Genomic DNA, 21,209 nt, shown 5'->3' on the forward strand with positions numbered 1-21,209 from the left:
GAAACTCACTGTTCAAACAGAGCCATCTCTTTGTCAAACACTGAATGAATCATTCCAACATTCATTTTTCTTTTGTGCAATTGTTTAAAACATTACCTGTACTCCTCAATGTGAGTGCTTCAAAAAAAGTTTCTATTTTTAATAAGCCTCTCAAATTAGGTTTACATCAAAAAATATTCCCACAAGGTATAGTGCTACAAGAAAAGATCCTATCAGTAAAGGTAACACATCTGAAGCGAGGTCGTCTATGTAAAAGAAATTGAACTCTGGAGTAGAGGTGTGCAACGTGTTTGGAGTTCCCCTATGGACACAAAGCAAGGCTGTCCTCAGGACAGGGAATCAAGTGGACACATAGGCATACGTGCCAAAACAAATCACACGCATTTACTCGTGTGCAAACAGACACTTCTGTCTGGGGAGGTGTGTGTGCACGAATGCGGGTCTGCATCAACAAGTTCTCATTTTGCTATGGATTTCAGGATTTGTGGGGGTGGGAGGGTTGGATAAACCAGAGGAAGGGAAATTACTGCCCGCACTCTGGTGGTGCCTTCATTCCCCTTGCCTGTCACATCAGCACTGGCCAGAGCCCAGAGCGGACCCTGCTGTTACCTGTGGTGATGGGGAGGGAAGAAATGGAAATTATATGTACAAGAGCACGTCCTGTTTCACCCTTTGTTGAGTTCCTAAGGACAGCAAAGTGTTTCAACAGGCCAAATCCCCCCTACCAGCCTAGGGCTTCCACCCTGGCGAGCCTGGGTGAACCCCGAGTCTCTTCCATCTGCTTGATTATGGTCAGGATCTGGCCCTGACTGAACCAAGCTTCAGTTTCACAAAGATTTACACATGTGCTTCACAGTGAGCTCCTGAGCAGCCCTGACCGGCCAGCCTGGACCCCCTGTATGCATGTGTGTAAGTGTTTGCAGAACTGGGTCCCAGGATGCGCAGAGCACTGCCCCAAGAGGCCCCCTCTTTAAAACAACACTGTTGTTAGTGTTTAAAAATATTGAGGATTTGCTGTCCTTGATACAGGCTGTTGCAAGAATTAACAGAATTTCACCATTTCCTTTCCACTATTGGCAACACACATTAAAATGAAATAAATCTCTGCAGAAAGTGAATTTTCATGATCACCGACAGCTACAGTTCACGCTGAGCCTGCTGCTTTTGTATTGCAATCTAAGTGAGATCTACAAAGTTTAAAACCATGAGGTGCAGGAAATCCAAACTTGTCTGTAACATTGTACATCCCTACTCCGGAGCAGTAAAAAGTGCTGCTTCTGGTCACATCAGTGTACCACACATATGCCAGCCCCATCCCTGAGTAAAAGGTGTGAAAGATTTCTAAATGTTCCTTGATTTAAGGGAAACGAGAGTAGTGATGTCACTTCCCCATGCCGAGAAAATGACGGGAACGACAGGTCGAACAAAGCAACAGCGGGACGAAGGAATTAAGGAATAAAAAAAGGAAGGTGTCTCCCCCCTCCTCCCGAGGCCTACGTCTTCAAGGAAAAGCAAGCCCAAGGGCAACATATGAAATGAGAAAAAAGGTCAACAGCAACTCTGGTTTGGGTCTCAACCAGAGGCCTCGAGGTAAGTGACATCAAACTCAAATCCCCCGTGATGTGGCCCAGACAAACTGAAACAATGCCTAAGTTAAACACTATAAGGAACAGTCATTTTATATATATATAGATATATAGATAGATTAGATAGATAGACAGATATTTTCTTTTTTAGAAATCCCTATAAAGAGGTTCTTGTTTTATCTTTCTTTGCCCTGACTAATTTCTTGGTGATTGTATGCATTTCGTTGTAAACTAAACAGGCCTGCTACAAAAAGAAAGAAAGGAAAAAAAGACAGAAAGATAAAGAAAGCTACTGTCAGTTACTATTGCAAAGCAGATGCTGCAGAAGCAGTGGCTCAACCTCCTCCTTGGGCTTCACCTCAGCATCTCCACAACAGCGACTGGAATTTCTGCATGCACCCAGGGATTGATGGCACTTCCCAGGCGTGGGGACTCGCTGCAAGGGATGCTCGGGGCTCTGGGGAGAGGCAAAGCCACCACCGTGCAAAGGACTTGGTCTCCAGGGGGGCTTTTCTCTCCCTGATGGGAGCCAGGATTTGTCTGCATGCCATACAGCCCTCAGCCGCACTCCACCTGGATGACACGCAGACATTTATGTTTTTTCCTTTGTTTTTTTTTTTCCTGGATCTTTCTTATCATCCAATACAAAAAAGGTTCATGTTTCCTGGGGCAGGGGATGCTTGACCCTAAATATGTTTTCTTTTCTTGGAGGGGGGGGCAGGAAGGGAGTTATTAATAGGGAATAAAAAAAGGTAGAAAAAAACCCTATTCAAAAAAAGAACAAAATGAGGGGAGATCAGAAGTGGGTATGAGATCTAGCTAACACCGCACGGGTGAGCGTAAGTTGGCACATAAAGTATTGCACATCCTACAAAAGCCAAAGCATGGAAAGGGACAACTGTTTGGAAAGAACCAGTTCTTTTAGAATTGCTCAGTCTGAAATACAAGCGCAGAACTAATACATTCCTATTGCTCCAAACTTGTTTTTTTATTATTATTATTTTTTATACTCTTTTAGTGTTACTTGAATAGATCCAGTCAGTTTAATAGCCCCTGCTTCCTTATTAACCACAAATGTGTATGCATATGGTTTTACTTGAGATTACTTCTCTTTTCCCGAGTACACGTGAAGCATGGAAATAGTGGTATGACTGTGAACTAAAACTTGTAATTCTTTCTACTCCTTTACCATCAAAGCTTAAAAACAGAACAGGAAACAAAACGAAACAATAAATTGCAAGTGCCCTGAGCAGAGTATATGGAAGATTAAGCAACTTCTCTGAGCAGAAATATTAACAAATAAGCACTAACTAAGCAGTGTGACTGTGAGAAGAAACCCACTCAGCTATTTGGTAGCCTGCTGAGAGGTTAATAAAATTCAAGGAAATTCAAGAAAAGTTTCAAGCTATTTTAAATGTATTTCAACTTTTTGGTGCACCCCAGAATACGGTATAAAAACAATTAGGTCTGGTGTGAGCTAAATTTCAAGTAACAAGTCACAGAGTCAAAGCTGGGGTTTGGGGTTAACATTTCTTCTCTTAAATAAAAGCACTGTTATTTCAGGGGAGAGGGAAAATGAGATTTTAAATACATTTGTTCACTTTAGGTTACTGCGTTTCTAACAATGGATTTTTCTTTCCTTTTCTCCCTATCAATCAGTACAGCTTCTTCAAAACTACCTGAAGGAAGGATGTGAACTCGCCAACCAAACCCAACGACACAGGCGCTTGCTCACGTAGGGCCCCGAGCACAATCCCACTGAAAGACAACGGGACCTTTCTAGTGGCAGCGACAGGCGTTAGCGCTCAGCCCCGGAGCACTTCATACTTGCACCTCCCCCAGGCTCATGCAGGAGGCTGGGTGCACAGCACCTCAAAGGATCCGGCCCTACCTGGGGAAAGAAAAGACTGAATGGCATGAATCCCCCCCCCCCCCCATCCTACTTGGTTTGTACCAAACTCTTGAAATGTCGCCTTTCCAATGGGAAACAATGCAATTAAAATAACAAATAATAATAATAATAAAATAACAATAGGTTTGTTTTCAAAACAAACAAACACCTTGCTTAAGTATAGAAATGTTTCTCGTGGAAAACTCTCTCAGCAAGTCTGAAGAAAAATTCTCAGAGGTGTCCCAGTAGGACCTGGTTCTGTGTGGCAGATATGGTAGAAAGACCAAAAATGAACTCTTGAAAGGAACGTAACCCTATGAAATGGCCTAGAGCATAGGCAGGTTAGTGAGTAATTGCTACATTTGTTTATGCTCTTTCAGAACCCCCCCAACCCACAACATTATTAGGTAAAAACTGCAGGAATACCACACAAATGATAAACTCAAGATGTGCAAATTGCAAGATTCTTTAAAGTCCATCTTTTTCAAAAACACTGGACAATGATTTTTTTTTCCTCTTTCCTTTTTCCTTTCTCATATTTTTTTTCCTTTTATTATGTCAGCTCGCATATGCCTTTAACTCTTTCTCAAGCATTAAAGTTTAAAAAGTGCCTCCTATTAAGTAGTCCTTTGTGGACAATGACTGTCACATACTAGTTCAATAATTCACATTCATCCCTTTGAAACCACATTAAAACTTTCAGCATCTTGCCTGTGAGAAAACTTTATATAGTTGCATGTAATTACAGTGTTGAAGAGATTTGTTTGTTTGTTTGTTGTTGTTGCTTTCCAAGCAGATTAAAGTGAGATACAGTACGTACTGAGTGTTAGACCAGGATGCTCAGCAATAAAGTGTGAACAGCATTTTAAGTGCTTAAAGACATTCTAGGTTCATCTTCAACAGCGGATTCCTGTGTCACACCGCAATTTGAAAGAAGTGGCACCAGTTGTCCATAGTCATGAACTAAAACCAGTACTAAAGATTTGCAATCTAACTGCAAACCATGGATGCCTGTGATCTCAAAGGGGCAGTATGCATCTACCTTGTGGAAGCAAATGTCAATGGCGTAACCCGATCGATTTGTCTAACACTGCACAGAAACAGGAGTGAGCCTGAGCCAGGCGCATCCATGGAGCTGCAGGCCTCCTCACACACTCACGCACACCCAAGCCACACGCACGCATCAATACCCCCACCACACACTCCCCTGCCATGCAGGACAAGCTGGCAGGGTGACCGGTGCGGAGGCCTGACAGCCTCCCCGCCGGCTGACTCTGGGCAATGGAACTGCACTAGCAAGCAGAAAGGAAATGTTGGTGTGGCAGTTGCTTCTAGGAATAAAAATCAGTGCAGTCAGACCCCATGGGGGGAAAAATATATATATACATATACACACACACAAATATATATATATATATATATGTAGTAGAGCCTTGAGTAAGAGTTGGCTTGTTGTTGGAAACATCAGAGACTATCCGATCCTTCTCAATACCACCCATGGGTTGTGTCCTCAGCGTCCACCTGGGGTGAGGAAACCTCTTGACCAGCCCACCACAGAGCCGTAGTCCCTCCTTGGGACTGGCGTGCATGCACGCACATGCACGCTCACACACATACATGCACCCACATGTGACATACACCTCTGCTACAGTTCCCTTCTCCTGACCTCCCCCCAAAAAACCTAGAACAGGAACCAAAACAACAAAACAAAACAAAAAAAAATAAAACAAGGACAAAAGGAAAACAAAATCACAGCTGGACCCTGTCCTACTCGAGGTGTTAGAAAACAGGAGCCATAACAACACATTCATTTCCACTAAGGGTGTGTGAAGCAGATACTGCCCCTTCTGTAGCTCTCGATAAACCTAGTCACTGACAAACACTTGTGGAAAAACATATGCACCAGTCTCCTGCATAATACCAGCTGCAACTATAACAACAAGGTTATAACATAAACTTAAAATAAGATGATAACATGTAAATACTGGGTTATTTAGTCTACAGTACAGTAATCTGGATAAAAATGACAAGGGATAGCCTAATTTCCTTTCCCCAAACAACTTTTACTTTCCTACATTGGATCGACCTTCAATGCAAATCTTAACCTCCTGAGGAATAAAAGAAGGCTTGGGAAGAGTCAAAGGTGGCTCCTCTTCTGATTTCTCTAGTTTTCGTGTTTCAGGGGCTGACCACCTCCTCTTCCTCGTTGCCGGGGGCTTGCTGGGTTCTGTTTTGGTGAGCAAAGGTGCTGCAGGCAATCCTATTTTGTCCGGAAACTTCAGTTCACCATTCTCAGCTAACATCTGTGCACTTCCCTGATTAATCCCGTTTTCCTGCTCCGCATACCTGTGTCTACTTCCAGCTAGACTGTCATTCTTTGAATGCTTCAGCAAGATACTAGCTGAGTCCATGGGCTGGCCCTTTTTAATAGAGCCGTTCTTCAGGTTCTTGAGCGTGAGCGATATGCAGACGTCCCCCACCGAGAGTTTGGAGCATGGCAAATCAAAGAGCTGGCTGGTTCTCTCGGGGCAGCAGGATGACCAGCCTTGTCCAAATACAAAAAAAGGGTATTCTACCAAGACTTCCACGCTGACCTGCAGGAAGAGAGGGGACAACAGAGAGAGAGAGAGGGAAAGAGAAGAGAGAGCGTGAGATGACCTGTGTGCACGTGATGGCAGGCACCACTTGTTGCCGTGGAGAGGGATACAGCTAAAATCGCAAAAGTGCACTTGAGTTTCTGCAATATCAGTACACGGACCAGCAGCCTTCACACCTATCCTTGTCACACGAGTGCTAATGCTTTCTCCAAGCTCAGCAGGCATACCACAAGGCATCAGTGCGAATCAAGCTTTACCTTTATCAGCTCAGAGGCATAAAAGGCAAATGAGCTTTGGCATGTGGCAAATTCCATTCCCTGTCATGCCCTTATGGTACCTAGAGCCTGTCATCCGCATGTAAATACAGCTCAAACAGAGGATGGCTCAAGGGAAGCTCAGTTCTGACACTATTATCTAAGTGACCACAAGACTGTCATCCTCACCTCTGCTCAAGCATGTACTTACCAGTGTGAAACAGTTGAAAGCATGCTCATTTCCAGGGGAAGGCCATGAGTATGTACAGAGTCGTAGCAATAAGAGCAGGGAGCATGAACCTGCCTTCTGCCAATAGCCCTGTTAACCCCTCCAGTTTCTTCCCTTCTCACACCTGCTTTCATGCTTTGCAGTTGAGTTCACCTCCTGCAGTTCCTCAGGGAGAGAGAGGATCATTTCTCCTCCTCCTTCTGCAGTTCCTGCACTGGGTCTCCTTTTCTGCACTCTGCTCCTTTCCCCCTACTTTGAAAAACACATCTGGTTATGAATCCTACCTAACCATTTTACAGGAAGCTGCCACAGCCAGGAGAACAGACCAGCAACAGGCGCTCACTGCTCCTTCACCTTCTGAACGCTGGGCCTTGAGGTCCCAACATGATAAAGCACCTAACTACCTGCTTGTCTTTGCACGTGTCAGCAGCTCAGTGCTCACTGCACGGTGCTGTGTCTGCAGGCTCAAACATTTGATGTGGCCTCACACAATTCACCACCCATAGGGCGAGTGCCGGCCCCAGCACACCACATGAGGGCAGGAAATTTGGACCAATACTTTTTTTAGTATTGGCATGTGATCTTAACTTGCTGTGTGTGGCACCACTGAGGTCTGTTACTTTAAGAGGATGGCTTACACTGAAGTCCGATACCCATGGCTTTGCTTCCAAGGTCCCCATGCCCTTTGGAGCTCTTCTCAGGCACGGTGGGCAAGATCCTGTTCTCATATTGTAACCCCTGTTTGGTAGGGGCTAAAGGGTAGGATAACGCCTGATTACAAGTGCTCATCTCATTTCTGAGGCACCCAGCAGTCATGGAGCATACCAGCTGCTTGGAGAGCCTTCCCTCTCCCTGAACACAGACTCACTTGAAAGGAACATCACAGCAGGCTTGTGAAGCCATCTCTCACCTTGGAAGCGAGTAATGCTGTCATACCGAGCATGACTTTGTATTGTCAAAACCAGATTTCAGCATCAAGGAATAGAAGCAGTTGGAGATGCAGAGTGCACTTCAGTGTTCAAATAGCTTGTTCATAATAGTAAGTGTGAACCTGGGGATGAATTTGCATGGCCTGTCTCACAGAAGAGGTTGGACTCAATTGCAGTACAGCACCCAGCAGCCCTGATGCTTTCTTGCTAGTGCTGCTTACTCTCAGAGACACCCTCCCTAAAAGCAGGGCCGGAGGTACCCTTGCAGCTCTCCATCCGTTTTGGGCAGGAAGACTTGATCAGGGATGTCCCACAGTTCAGACAGGGGCTTCAGAACCAGGAACCCAAAGATTCCCATCAGATACTGACTGTGCCTCCAACTGGTTAAGCCCATGTCATGCACTAGCAGTCAACTGCTGTTTATGAGACAGTTGATAATCATAGAAAAAGACCTTATGATGTCTGTAAATATGTCTATAAATACATGCTATGCATCTCTGCAACTAGGCCAACGAGTAACACTGCATGCATTATCCTGCCACTCCACCTGCCCAACATAGTAAGCCACTATATAAGGAATTTCAAAAGGAACAGTTCAGAGGCACAAGATAACCCCCAACACATCACTCTGTCATATTAAACCTTTTCCAACCACAATTGTCTACCAAGAGTCAACTATACACATGGCAATAGTGTAGGATAGTGTAAACTATAGGACCTGATTCTAGGCCTGGTTTATGCTCTGAACTATGGAGAAAGTAGGGTGAGGTAACCATGAAAGTCCCATCCCTCCATGTCATTGGATAGAAAACATTCCAGTGCCAGATTTGCCTAAGTATTTGCCCAGAGTCTGGGATCTTATTCCACACATATGCATCTCAGTAGGGGGTCTGACTGGGAGAAGTGGTCAATATCCAGTGGTCAATATCAGTATCTCCCATAGACTTAAATAGAAACTGCTCTCTACACAGAGCTGTGGGCTCTCTGATGGATCATCCGGTGGACACAGCTTTCTCCCTTTATATTACTATGTCTTTCCTCTTTGTTTCTTCCTTCCTGCTGTTTTTATTCCTTCTTTTTGTGCTTTCCCATCCTTGTCAAAAGCTATTTGTATCTGTGGGAATCGTACATGCCTGTGTGCATCATACTCGCTGACACAAGTTCCTCTTGATGTGAACACACTTTCACCTCATGTAGTGTCCAAAACACTTGCCTGAACTGTCAATCACTGAAACAAATCCCAGAATTGGCAGTGGTGATCATGAGTAACACCAAACAATAAAGATGGTGAAATGCTGGAATTCCCATGATCTGTTCACAGTGTGCATGTAGCACTATCAATTTGAAATGGGCTCCCTCATGATTATCAAGCCCTGTTTTAGCTGGCTGTTTCTGGATTCAGCTAACTTGGGATTTAAGGTAACAATTCTCTACAAGCAACAGCAGTCAAAGCCCTTTAAAGTATTATAGTTCAGTAAAAACAACTGCACATATAGTTCAGTAAAAACAACTGCACATAACCTTTTTCTGCACTAAACCACAAAAAAATATTTTTAAATCTCCCTCCCCCAGTATCATCCCATGATTAATGTAGAAGACAAAGTTTGGAACTTGTTTTCCAGCTATTCCAACAATAAAGCAAGACACGAAAATGTTGGTCCCTCTTCAAGCACAATGAGGCCCTACTGCAAACTAGATTTCTGTCTCTATTTTTTTTTAAGGCTGACTAATGAAAACACCCCAAACTGTTCAGCGCAGCCGCTGAGTGTCTGCGATTTCCTATAACCCTTTGTAATTTTATTCCTCAGCTGAAGGCAGTAGGTAAGGCAGGCAATTCAGACTGCTCAGGAAACCCTGGCTGGAGCTGGAACATGGATGATAGGTGCTGAAAGATCTGATGCCCAGAAAATACTCTTCCCATCATTCAGAAACACAGCAACTTTAGTCTTGGGGCTCGCTGCTGCAACCAACACAACAAGCACTAAAGGAAAATGTGCCTCCTAAAAGTGGTTTGAGTGAACTCTATTTTAATAAATGTAAATACACATTTTCCAATTAAGTGGCATCAGGTTTCCCTGTATTATTAAAATGTGATGAAACGAGGAGTGGCAGGCTGGAAACAAAGAGAAGGAAGCGGCCCTGGAACCAGTGTGCAATTAAGCAGTGGAGATCTCCACAGAAGGCTTTGTTGCTGCTGTGAGAGATTCTTTGGGTCCAAAACCCAACTAACTGTGCGGCTTGGTGGAATAGGAGCTCTCTCTCTCACAGAGAGAAGTCTGTGCAGTGCCATTCTGCCACATGACGCCCCTGTACTCTCAGTACTCTGAGACTCTGGGACTCCTAATGTTCCCACCACCCCAAACAACACCTTCCTTCACCCTGCACGACATGTGGTCTGGTGGGCATCCATTACAACATCCCATTACAATGAGCACCTCCAGGCTTGAAGATTAGGGGCTACTGCTCTCCATGTGATCCCACCATTCCTCAAGAGAATCAACCTCTATCCACAAGTCCACTGGCTGCTGAATTTATCACACGAGCTCTTATCTGCTGCGCTCCCAGAATTCAGTAATATGTATCCAAAGACAGATCACAGCTGCCTCATCACTGGGAGGAAAAGGACTTATTGCCCCATGACCAGGGGCCATGGAGATCACATGAGGAGTGGAAGGCTGGGAGAGATCTCCATCTGTAGCAGCGAACTGAGTCAACATCTCTTTTTCTGTGTCTGTTACAGTGCCAAAGATAATGAAAAGGAGAGTGCAGAGTAAAAAAAGAAATAACTGGTTTGTGTATGTGCAGAGATACAAGGGGAAAACTAAACTGGATGATAGTCTAAAAAAATACACACTAAACAAAACTAACGTGAGCTACTAACTAGACACTCTAATGGGACTTTTCCATCTCCAGTGTCTATGATTCTGCTTGGTTGTTTTTTTTTTTTTTTTTATGGAAAATTAAGAACTATGTTCATTTTTCTTTCTAAGTGATACTTGAGGAATGATTAGGAACTGAAATGCAGGGATGAAAGCAAGCATTTCAGAGAACTTTTGCACCTCCTGTGTATTTTGGCCTTAACATTAATGGAGATGAATTACTGGCTTCCTCTTGTTCTTGGCAGCAAAAGAAACAACAGGTAATAATGATGAAAGTGTTATTACAAGAATAATATGTGGAATTGTAAAGAGATGCAGATCCATGGGTCTTTTCTTGTAGCAATTTGAAAACAGAGGAATAACAGCTAGACTTTGGGTTCTGGTCCAGTTGATATTTATTTGACTTCTTCCTAATCCAGAGTAGGGATGCTATGAAATGGAAACCTCGCATCCCTCCAGGGCAAAGGCCAGCTATTTCACTAAAAAGGCACGTAGCTTTAGGTAGGTTAATTTTCCTCCAGGTTTCCATACCTGGAAGAGGGTTTGATTTGTCAGCTGGTTGGAAGACAGGGAAAGGAGGGAGGACAACCTCTTTCTGCCTAAGTGCTGTGCTGGGGAGGGGCTTCTGTGGGCTTGCAGTGATAGGATACAATAGCAGCTGCATGGTGCCTCCCTACTGACATTACAGTTGCACAGGCTCAGCTAAAAATAATCTCCTACCTCTGTCCCTCAATTGGAGAGAAAATTAGCTAATGTTTGCACAGAGCCTGAAAATACAAATTCATCACTATTATAATGACTTCCCAGAGATCCCTGGGAAGAGTACGCAAGTGAGCCAAAGCTAATGATAACAATGCTATTTTTGTATGGCACTTACTCTTTACAACTTATCCCTTGATAATACCATTTGAAAAGCTCCTTCCTTCCAGAAGTATGTATGCAACTGGAACTTAATTGTAATTTAATACTTTGCCAAGCTACACTACACACGCAGATACATCCCCACTGTACTTCGGAGTCAAGAGGTATTTAAGTGCAGCAGCACCACGGTGCCGCTGCTCAAAGCAGCACGACTAAATACTGTTCTCGCAACAAGAAGTCTAAGCCCTCTTCATGCAGGCAATTTTCTAACAAGTAATGATTGCTGTATACCTGCTAATAAGGCTAAATGCTTTCATATAACAACGCTAGGCTGAGGGAGGTCAGAGAGACTTCAAGCACAGAGAAGCATTCTCTGTCTCAACCCAGGCAAGGGAAAACCGTCAGAGCTGTCCCCGCTATGCAGGGCCACAGCTGATCTGGGAAGAGACCCAAGTCCTGAAATCTGCAGGAAACCTAAATTAAACCCTCGTTTCTAATCATATCTCTACGTGACTCGCCCTCCATTCTGGAAGCATCCCCGGTGGGAAACACAGCTGGGGAGTATTTTGGCTGCGATGATGTCAGCCTGCTCCTGATAGGCTTCTCCGTAAGGTGCCACTGCTGGGTGAGACCCATGTGCCAGGCCCTGGATTTTTACAGGCTCGGCTTACTTTCTGCCAGAGGATGGCACTCCACCCCCTGAAAAGGCATTCTTCCCAGCGCCCAGGACTACAGCACATTGCCTGCATTGACACCAGTGAACGAGACATGACACAAGTGCTACCTGCTGATATGTACCTCTTCTGCTGGTGCAGGGACTGGTGGCCTGGCTGCAGGGAGAGAAGCAGGAGTGAGATGAAAACTGCCAATGGAAGATCGCTACTTTTGAAAACTCATTATTCAAAGCACCAGGGCAAATTACAATAACTGGTCCTGATCCCAGGACAGTTCTTCTCATTACAAAGCCCCAAATGCACCAAATTACAGTCAAGCAGTGGGGGGAGGAAACGTCACATCTTTATACTGAAAGCAGCAGAGGCCCAACTTCTATCAGCTGTGCAGATGCGCGCACATACACAAACAAAACTACACAGGGAATCTGCATGTTAGATATGAGAAAGGGGTATGTCATATGTAGCAATTTACCATGTATACACAACTGGGGAAGGACAGGCCACAGACTGGTGTCTGCTCCTCAGTACCATCAATCACTGTTTTTCTTCTCCAAACTCAGCCTGAGGTGCTTTACTACATAGGTCCACATCCAGCTCCTGAATCCCTCTCTCTCATTCTGGTTCTCCAGCGCTGAGGGTGCAGCAGCAAGATATAGATGTTGCAGCTCGCAGCACTCAAACCAAATGAAAAAGATTTGCAATGCGATTATTTAGACTGAGTACCTATAGGAAGCAAAATGCTATCCTGTACATCTGAACTGCTCCAGCCTCAATGCAGCAGAATCTACACTGCTCAGAAAAAGGACAGCAGCAGCGTGATGGTTTACGATCAATATGTATTAGTTCTCAACCTAAAAATACCTTTGGAAAGTTACAGGTTTCCTTTCTACATTGCAAACCAACGAGAAACAAAAGTCAGAAGCACAGCACAGCCACATAGATGGTTTTTCTGTCTGAATTTTCCTTGAACACACGATTATGTAAGCTATGCAGTGTCTAAACCATCTGCAGCTGAAGCCTCCACAGAACTCTGTAGTGCATTTCAGTAACTTAGGTGTGTGATGGAGCCACTCCCGGGCAGTTCCAAGTTTTCAAGCCATAGAAATTCACTGCCTTGCGCCCTACCTATCTCTTAAGAGTAGGATTTGAGCTGAATCTAACCTGAGCTTTCTAGTGTGGAAGGTTAAGAATCACCTATCAAAATGCAAAATATATCCTCTCGTACTGCTTACGCCATTTTATATTTTAATCAAAACCCATGTAATTCTTCTCGTGTAAGAAAGACCTGGTTTACATCCAAGAGACTACAGTTATCACCAGTGTGACCCTGGCAGCTCCCCCGTCATGGCAGAAGGCCTGCGTTTTGGACCATAGTTTGTATCATGGATGGATGTGGATGACAAAGAACCACCCCCGTGCAGATCCAAAGTGACAGATGTTCTGAAGAAAGCTGCACCTGGGTGAGAGAGAATACAGGGTGTACCCCAGTCCAACACCCCTACCCCACCATGCATTGCCATTACCTGTGCTCGATGCTCCCCAACTGCAAACTGTATCACGGCAATGCCTGGGCTATGGCTGTCTTCAATCCTCTCCACAGTGCTGGAGTCTATTTTCAGGTCATTGCTAATTTCCGCGCTCTGTATGAAGTCTTCTGTTTTCAAGTCCTCTACTTTCTTCAGCTCCCCGTTGGCCAGCTGAATGATCGACCCCTTCATGAAGTAGGGGGGCAGCATGGGGGGCGCGGCGGCAGGGGAAGCGATGGACTGCACCACGGGCAGGTGGATCTGTGCCTGCACCATGGTGGCCTGGTAGGCGGGCTGGGTGGTGAGGGGCTCCGCGCTGAAGTTCTCGCTCTTAGGGACGGCGGTGGTGACAAACGTGTGAGGCACTGCTGCAAACTGAGGAGACGACGTGACGATCGCGGGTGCGACTCCTGACGGCTCAACGTCCGCGCTGCCGACTGGTATCAGCAGGGACTGGGTGCCAGGGATTACGAGGTGCTGCGGCAGGCTGCCATGGTATCCGATGGCTTGCTGCTGACCACTCAGGTAGCCGATCACTGGTGGCTGGGTCCCGGCATAGAAGGCTGTTGCCGGCAGCCCGACGGGGAGTTGTTCGGAGGCGCTGTGGGTGGTCTGAATGACGGTGTGAGGGGACAACGTGGCCACTGCCTTCACCCCCTCGTGGCCCAGGGCCTGCTGTGGAGACAAAGCATAGGACCTGTGGGCTGGCTTTCCTAAGTGTAAGCTTCCCTTGTCATTAAGGGCTGATGGAGAGGTCTCGCGGTTGGTGGCCTGCTGCACCTCCATGTCCGCTGTGGGTGTGCTGCTGTTGGGGACTACCATGACGGAGGCTCGGACACCTGAGGAATCCCGCGCGCCGTACTCAGCAGGGCTCGAGTGGACCACCACGTGCCTGGTCTCGTAATGATGGGGAGCTGGTTTATTGCCTGCTTTGACTAGACCCATGTCGGCAGAGGGTGAAATACCATATCTCCGGCTCTTCTCAATCTCGCCGTTCAGTACCTCCTTGGCCTGCATCGCCTGCAGCCGGCTGCTCTCAGGCTTCTTGGGGGGATCCCTAGTGATGAAGTGGCCCCCCGAGTCAGTGTACTGCACCACTACTTGGGAGGAAGGGCCGAGCGTGAGGGTGTGTGGGATCACTGTCTGATGGGGGTGCAGAGGGACTGGGATGGTTGGAGGAGAGACATTTCTGACAGTGCCCTGGGAAGAGCTGGAAATATGGACGTACTGGTTCTGCTGGGTGGGTGGAGGAGACCCAGCGGCGATCAGTCCAGGCGTCCTGACCAGGTGCGGCTCAACTTTGTGCCCCTGCTGGCTTAAGCCGCTCATGCTGGCCAGTAAAGTGGAATAAGCCTCCAGCTGGGAGCGCTGGGATGGAGTGGTTGCAACGGCCGTGGCTGCCACGGCGCCGGTTGCAGAATTGGCTGTTGGGGAAATCAGCTGTGAAGGGATGAATCCGGTGTACGACCCGCTGTACTGGGGCCCAACAAACTGGAAGGTGTGTTGCAGGTGCGTGTACTGCACGGGGGAAATGGGGGTCCCTGACTGGGAGAGGGCGGGTGAATACACCGTGGGAAGGGTGGTGGAGGCTGGAACGGACCTGGGTGCGCTCGGCGGAGAATAGTCCAGCCCTGCAGACAGCGACTTGTGCAAACCCTGCTGCAAGCCTGCCTCCACTGATGATGTCCCCCCAGGCCGGTGCCGGCTCCCCAGCGCGCCCTGGCTGCCGGGTGTGCTGGGGAGCCATGCTAGGTTATCCGCACGGTGGTTTTCATTTGGCAGGATCGGCTTCACCTCCGAAGGCAGGCTGGTGGCAGGGATTTCTCGCTTCTTAGGTGGCAGGCATTCATTGCTCCGCTCTTGGTTGGATTTCATCTTTCGCCGTCCCCCCTCCACTGTGCTTGCTTCACTGTCTGGCTGGCTCTGATTTCAGTCTGATAAAAGGAAAGTCACATTTGATTTCTGCAAGGGATCCAGTGACTTCATGAGGAATCATCTCCCCGTGAGCACAATCCTCCGACAGCTCCTCTGGATTCTGCAACGAGAGGGCGGGCAAGGGAGGGGGGGAGTCACACTGTCAGCACTGAGAAATGAGAATGAATGAGCAGACACCCCGAAACAGCAAGTGAGAAAAAGAAAAAACACAGGGAAAAAATCCCCACAGACAGTAGGCATTGCCTCTCTCGTGTCAAGGAACAGTTGACAGCTGCGCTGTAAACAACAATGAAAAACCTTTAAAGCGATGGATATGTCTGCTAAAGCATCAGGAAAACAATTAAAGCTTTAGGCAGATCAGAAACTCTCTGGCCATAACTTGACACATTTAGCAAGGTTCACTTGCTGAATTTCCCAAGGTTCACTTTCTTCTTTCTCTCCCTGTCTCCAAGCTGCCCGGTTCACTCTTCCAGCCCCTGCTTCTCCCGCAACAATGATATTGCCATCACCCTGATGTTTCCTAAAAAGCATGGGAGCATGGCAAGGAGCCCTGAGGAACAGGCATGCGCTAAATGTTTACGTTAGCAACAAGTAGCTGTTAGGGGTGCAGAGGGAAGGTGGTGGATGCCCCCCACAGGGCGACTTCACGTCACACCCACACCGGGCAGGACTGCAGAGGCAGCAGCTGCCCCTGTCCCCCTCCACACCACTGCTCATGCAGCGGCACACGTGCCCTTCATCTACCAGCCTGGCAAAACACAATCTATTTACAGCAGCAGTCCAGAGCCAGAGATGGCTTTGAGCCAGGTTTTTAATGTGTGGGTTGGGTTTTCTTCCCCAGCGCTTTGAAATCCCCCTGCTATTGACACCTCACACGCAGGGGCCCAGGCAGGACTCTGCAGTGGGAGACGCTCCCCACCATGCACAGGTTAGCTGCGGTCAGGTGCTGGCACCATCCGCATCTCTGGTGGGATATGATCGCTCTGTTTCGGATGATGTTTTTGACCATGGAGGCTGTAGGTACCATACTCACAGCCACAGCCACATGTCTACATGCTGAGCAAACGCAGTCCTGTGGATGCCTCACCAGGAGCACTTTGAAAAGCACATTTGGGTTTCCTGATCCAAACCAGGAGCCCTCGCCACTGTAAAAGCTCACAATTTTATATCAATCTGATTTTGCTATTGGAGTAAAACAGTTGCATTTTCTGCTCTGCATCACTTAATTCACCCAAAGGCAACAAAGTCCTCCTGACTCTTTCACTATCTGCTAAGGAAAATGCCTTAACTAAACCACATCATGCTTGGGAAGAAAGCAAAGAAGCTCACCGTCTCCCCCTACCTTCCTGAAACCTACCTAGCCTTGTCCCGTAACAGGCTTTACGGAGAATGAAACTCTTCCCCAGCCCCTGTCCAGCCACCACTTGTTACATACATTTCCAGCTGTTTTAAAAGGTGTGCAGGAATGGGTGCTGAGAAACCGCACACCCCACATGACCAGCATCCTAAGAAGAAAAGCATGCATTACATGGAAGAAAAATGGGAGACAAAGAATTCAGAGTGGATGTGAAAGAAGGTGGAAATAGGATATAGCCTACTTTGAAGTGAATGCTGAGCAGCCGTAATAATACTTATCTTATGGCAAGTAATATTCCTTTGGGAGACTTCTTTCCCTGCTGCCTTGCTTCTAATGAACAATAAACCTGATGTTTATATGTATATGCAGTACTTTGAAGACATACTAGGCGAAGATTAAACCTATCTTTGAGAGCCCTCTTTATGTTTATGGTCCTCCAAACTGCTGTAAGCCTGCAGGAAAAGGCCAAACTTTCTGATGCTTTGATAGAATCAGTCTTAATTATTCCATTGCTTAAATATTGATAAACAGTAATAAAACACAACCAACCACCACAACAGGGGAGGCGGGGAGTAAAGCACTGTTTTGGGGTGGATTCTTGGCTTTGAGGTGAGAGGGAGGACAAAAGGGCTTAAGGCAGCTTCAAAAGAGCAAGAGCCAGTGATATCTTGAGCATGGCACCCACCAAGCTGTGGCTCAGCACCGTTACCCAAACCTGCCCCGACCCGCCAGCACTGCCGCCTTGATGCTGCTACCGTGGCTGGATGAGGGCAGCCAGAAGACAGGGTCCTTGCTGTATCAGCACAGGTCTTCCCCCTCCTCCTAACAGTTGCTCAGCGTGTCTTGGCAACAGCTAAAATTATTATATTACACATGACTTACAGATTTTTATTTTTAAGTTCGACTAAAAATAAAATCGCCGAGCTCACATTTGCGCAGTCATCCTTGGCTAACTTTAGCTCACTGTAGCCCTGGCTGCCCTGGGCAGTTGGCTTTGGCAGGTAAGTCAGCAGCTCCTGGCTGAGGAGGCTGCCTGGGGACGCTGTGGGGGGATGCCCTCAATGCAGGGCACTCGTCCTACTCCCTTGCCACGGCCTCAGACCATCCTTCAATCTCATGTGGAGATGAATGTGAGCTGCAAAGCCAGAGTTTAAATACACTCCCATGGGGAAAAGTGGGGAGCAGAAGCCTGGCCTCTCAGCCTGAAACAGAGCAGAGAGCTTGTACATAGGGCCAAAAAGGACATTCTCTTTCGCTGTCACAGATAAACCAGGCTCTCCAAGACTAGTTCCAAAAGCCTAAGGCATCTGGGTTCAGCTTCTCTGCATTGTGATCACTACTATGAAGCTCTGTGAATCATAGGATGGTTTGGGTTGGAAGGGACCTAAAAGATCATCTAGCTCCACCCCCTGTGCCACGGGCAGGGACACCTTCCTCTAGATCAGGTTGAAACTTGAAGTTTCACTCTGCAGGAGCTGAAGCAAAGGTTCTGTTCTGCTAAATAGCATCAAACCACTGTGTTTTAGGTAGCCTCCAAGTCAAAGCTAACATACTTAAAAATATAAAATATTTTGGGTTTGGGGTTTTTCTTCTGGTGTGAATCTTTCATATGGCTGATTTCATCATCACCAGTATCAAAAGGGCTGCCCAAAATCTCTGGGAGTGCACAGGGGGAATGAGCAAGCTTAATGGAGACAAGGGATGAGACAGCCACAGAGTGGTGCAGACTGCCCCACTTTTCCAACCCCAAGTACTTGATGGTGAGGCTCTGAACTCTAACAGACACAGGAGTGTATCTGCAAAAATGCAAATGTGCAGCATAAAACAGCCTACTTCTACTTCAAGACTTTAAAGTAAAGTGGTACGCTTTCAGCATAATTCAAGTTCCAGCAACAGCAAAGATAAGACAGGACTGATTTTGCTCAGGGAGATGACCCAAACAGAGAGTCTCAAAGACAAAAGATGCAAGACCTGTTTAAACTCTTCTTTGCTGGCCTAGAAATATAAACGCCTGCCTTCTGCTGTGTGCTGCAGGGTTTGTTATTTGTACACTTCTCAATTTTGGATCAGGGTCATTTTTCTGACTCTCAAGATTTCCTTTCCCTATAACTTCAGAGCTGTCGATCACGAGCAGCAAACACCAGGTAACTGTTATGCTCCTGCTTTGTACGTGCATGTGTGTGTCACAGTGTGTGCGTGCGTGCACGAGTGTGTAATTATGGCTGGGAAGGTAAAGAGGACAAAGAGATCAGGGACAGCAGCTGGACTTTGGTATCTCTGGCAGCGAGTACACATGGAACATTGCTAAAGTGTCTGGACAGCCAGTGTCCGCTGGCAGCCTGCCCACACTCAAATTCCTGGAAAGGCTTAAGGCAGAAAAATAATCACTTGGAGGAGTCACCATCTGGGCTTGCTCTGGTCCCACAGGGATTGCTTACTGGAGTTCAGGATGTGCATTTTTCATGCAAAAGTCCAACGTCTCTCTGTAAGGCACTTTAAACCTCACTATGTCTCCCAAACCAGTATTTTTCTATTTATTTCATCTAATAAATTTAAAACTCATGAGAAGAATCTGGCTTACAGCTTGAGGCACTGACTTCTTTTCTTTATCCAGGGTTCACCGCAGCAAAGGTAAAACCAGCAACACAAGCCTCCAAACACACCGTGATCATACACTGCGTCCCATCATCGAGGATTGAGTCTTGGGATGCAGAGAAGTTGGGGCCAGACTCACCAACCGCAGCAGCACATGACTATGCAAATGGTGGGACTTTCACTGCCTTCAGAAATGAGGCACTTTCTGCAGTCCCGTGATGTAGCTGATGTCATTTTAAGGTCTCTAAAACACCTTCAAAAATCTGGCCCCTCATCCTCTCTGGTCCTTGACCTTTCTGCAGTTGGTAACAAGCTCACACCAACATGTGACAATCGGGAGTCCAAGCTGGGACCACCGGCTTGTTTGCCGTATTGCAGGGAGATGACACAAAGGGGGACAGCCGTCAGCCTTCAGGAATATTCAGGCCAAACCAGTCATTTATTGTCAAAAGGCTCCTTTGATCCCAAATCCTAATAACACCCACATTATTAGGACTTTTCAACTTTCACCTTCCAGCTCCAGGTACGACCAGTAAATTCTCACATTTATCCCTGCAATAAAAAAGAATGGGTCTTGCCTCTGTCAAACATCATTGCCCTGCTTGGCAAACAGACATCAACGCAATATTCAAAGAATACACCAAAAAAAAAATCCTTTGAATTGAGCCTGACACAGGGCTCTTTATATCTGGGATGTTGCTGGGCAGAAGCAGCCATAAAGTCTAATGCTCCCGCCTCAAATTGCCCGCCCATCCTATCATGATAGGATGAGAGAGTAATTTTGGCAGTGCTGGAAATCAGTGGGAAGGGAGGGCACTTCATCCCACCTCTCCCCTCCCCTCCAAGGAGGCTGGCATCTTGCAGGATCAGATTCAGAGAGATTAAAAGAGACACATTGCAGAGGGCTCCACAGCTGCATTCTGGCTCTCAAATCTGTATGCCAGCTTTCCTCCCCGCTCTACAGCCTGCCCGCTGCCAGCTACATATTCATAGTTGTAACTGCTACAGATTGCATTAGCCTTGCCATGTGCAGCTCAGCGCACGCCAACAATAGCTATAGGAGTTTATTGTCCAATCCGACCAATTTCACAGCTCTCTGGCAGATTTCCCAGGAGGGCGAACTGCAGAGATCCATTAATAAGAAACATGAAAACCTCTAATAAGATTTGAAATCCTCCTCCCAAACCAAAAGGATCTCTGATCAGTACTGCATCTGCAAGACAGATTGTCCACTGCAGCATTAGCTCATATTATACTTCTGGGAATCAGCCACAGCAAATTGCTACAAGCTTCTGCAGAGCGAGCAGCTATTCTGCACGTCCCTCCTCTCCCCAGTCAGATCAGACAGCCTCCACGCAGTATAAAAAGCATATGATACAAGCAAACCTCAGCAAGCACATCACCAATGTGAGATGCCCAATGTCTTCACATACCCATGAAATTTTATGATGCAAATAGATACCAGAGTTGAGAAATGAAGTTTTAATAGGAAAATCTAGTGTAAGATACACTCGCAAAAGGATGGACAGATGATGGAGAGCGATTCACCTAATGACATTCATGAACACAGGCAATACAAACTGATTATTAGAAAGCTACTCCAGTGGTTATCCATCAATTTCTGCTACTTAGCTCCTGAATTTTGAGGATAAGAGATCTGCATGTTCTAAGCAAGGCCCAAGTCTCCTGTAGTCTTGTTTTACTACAGTTACACTGTGGTTGGGTACAGTTATTTTGCGTGGTAGGTGCTGGTGAGCTGCACAAGAATATCGTGTTAGTTTAAGCTTCGGTTTTAGCCAAGCTAACTGCTGAATGAAGAGCTGGAATTAACTTCCAGAAGTCTGCAGGTTTCTTCCATCAGTTCACCTGGGTGCCATCACCTGGTTCTGCAAAAGG

The 21,209-nt window shown here is 46.5% G+C and overlaps 1 protein-coding gene across 21 annotated transcripts in view; it reads right to left on the reverse strand.

The window, feature by feature from the left end:
- Positions 1-1,029: 1,029 nt before the first annotated feature.
- Positions 1,030-21,209, reverse strand: part of ATXN1 (ataxin 1) — a 224,250-nt gene continuing 204,070 nt past the window's right edge. For all 21 annotated transcript variants that reach the window (XM_061346454.1, XM_061346475.1, XM_061346470.1 and 18 more), the window contains 2 exons: positions 13,424-15,461; positions 1,030-6,071 (listed from right to left, as the gene is read on the reverse strand). In XM_061346454.1, coding sequence (XP_061202438.1) covers positions 5,541-6,071; positions 13,424-15,301 — 2,409 coding nt within the window. In that variant the 5' untranslated portion in view covers positions 15,302-15,461 and the 3' untranslated portion in view covers positions 1,030-5,540. The remainder of the gene's footprint in view (positions 6,072-13,423; positions 15,462-21,209) is intronic.

This window comes from Neopsephotus bourkii, unplaced genomic scaffold, assembly GCF_033783945.1.
Source record: "Neopsephotus bourkii isolate Nb327-2 ecotype Australia unplaced genomic scaffold, CSIRO-AGI_Nbou_v1 NB_272, whole genome shotgun sequence".
Lineage (NCBI taxonomy): Eukaryota > Metazoa > Chordata > Aves > Psittaciformes > Psittacidae > Neopsephotus > Neopsephotus bourkii.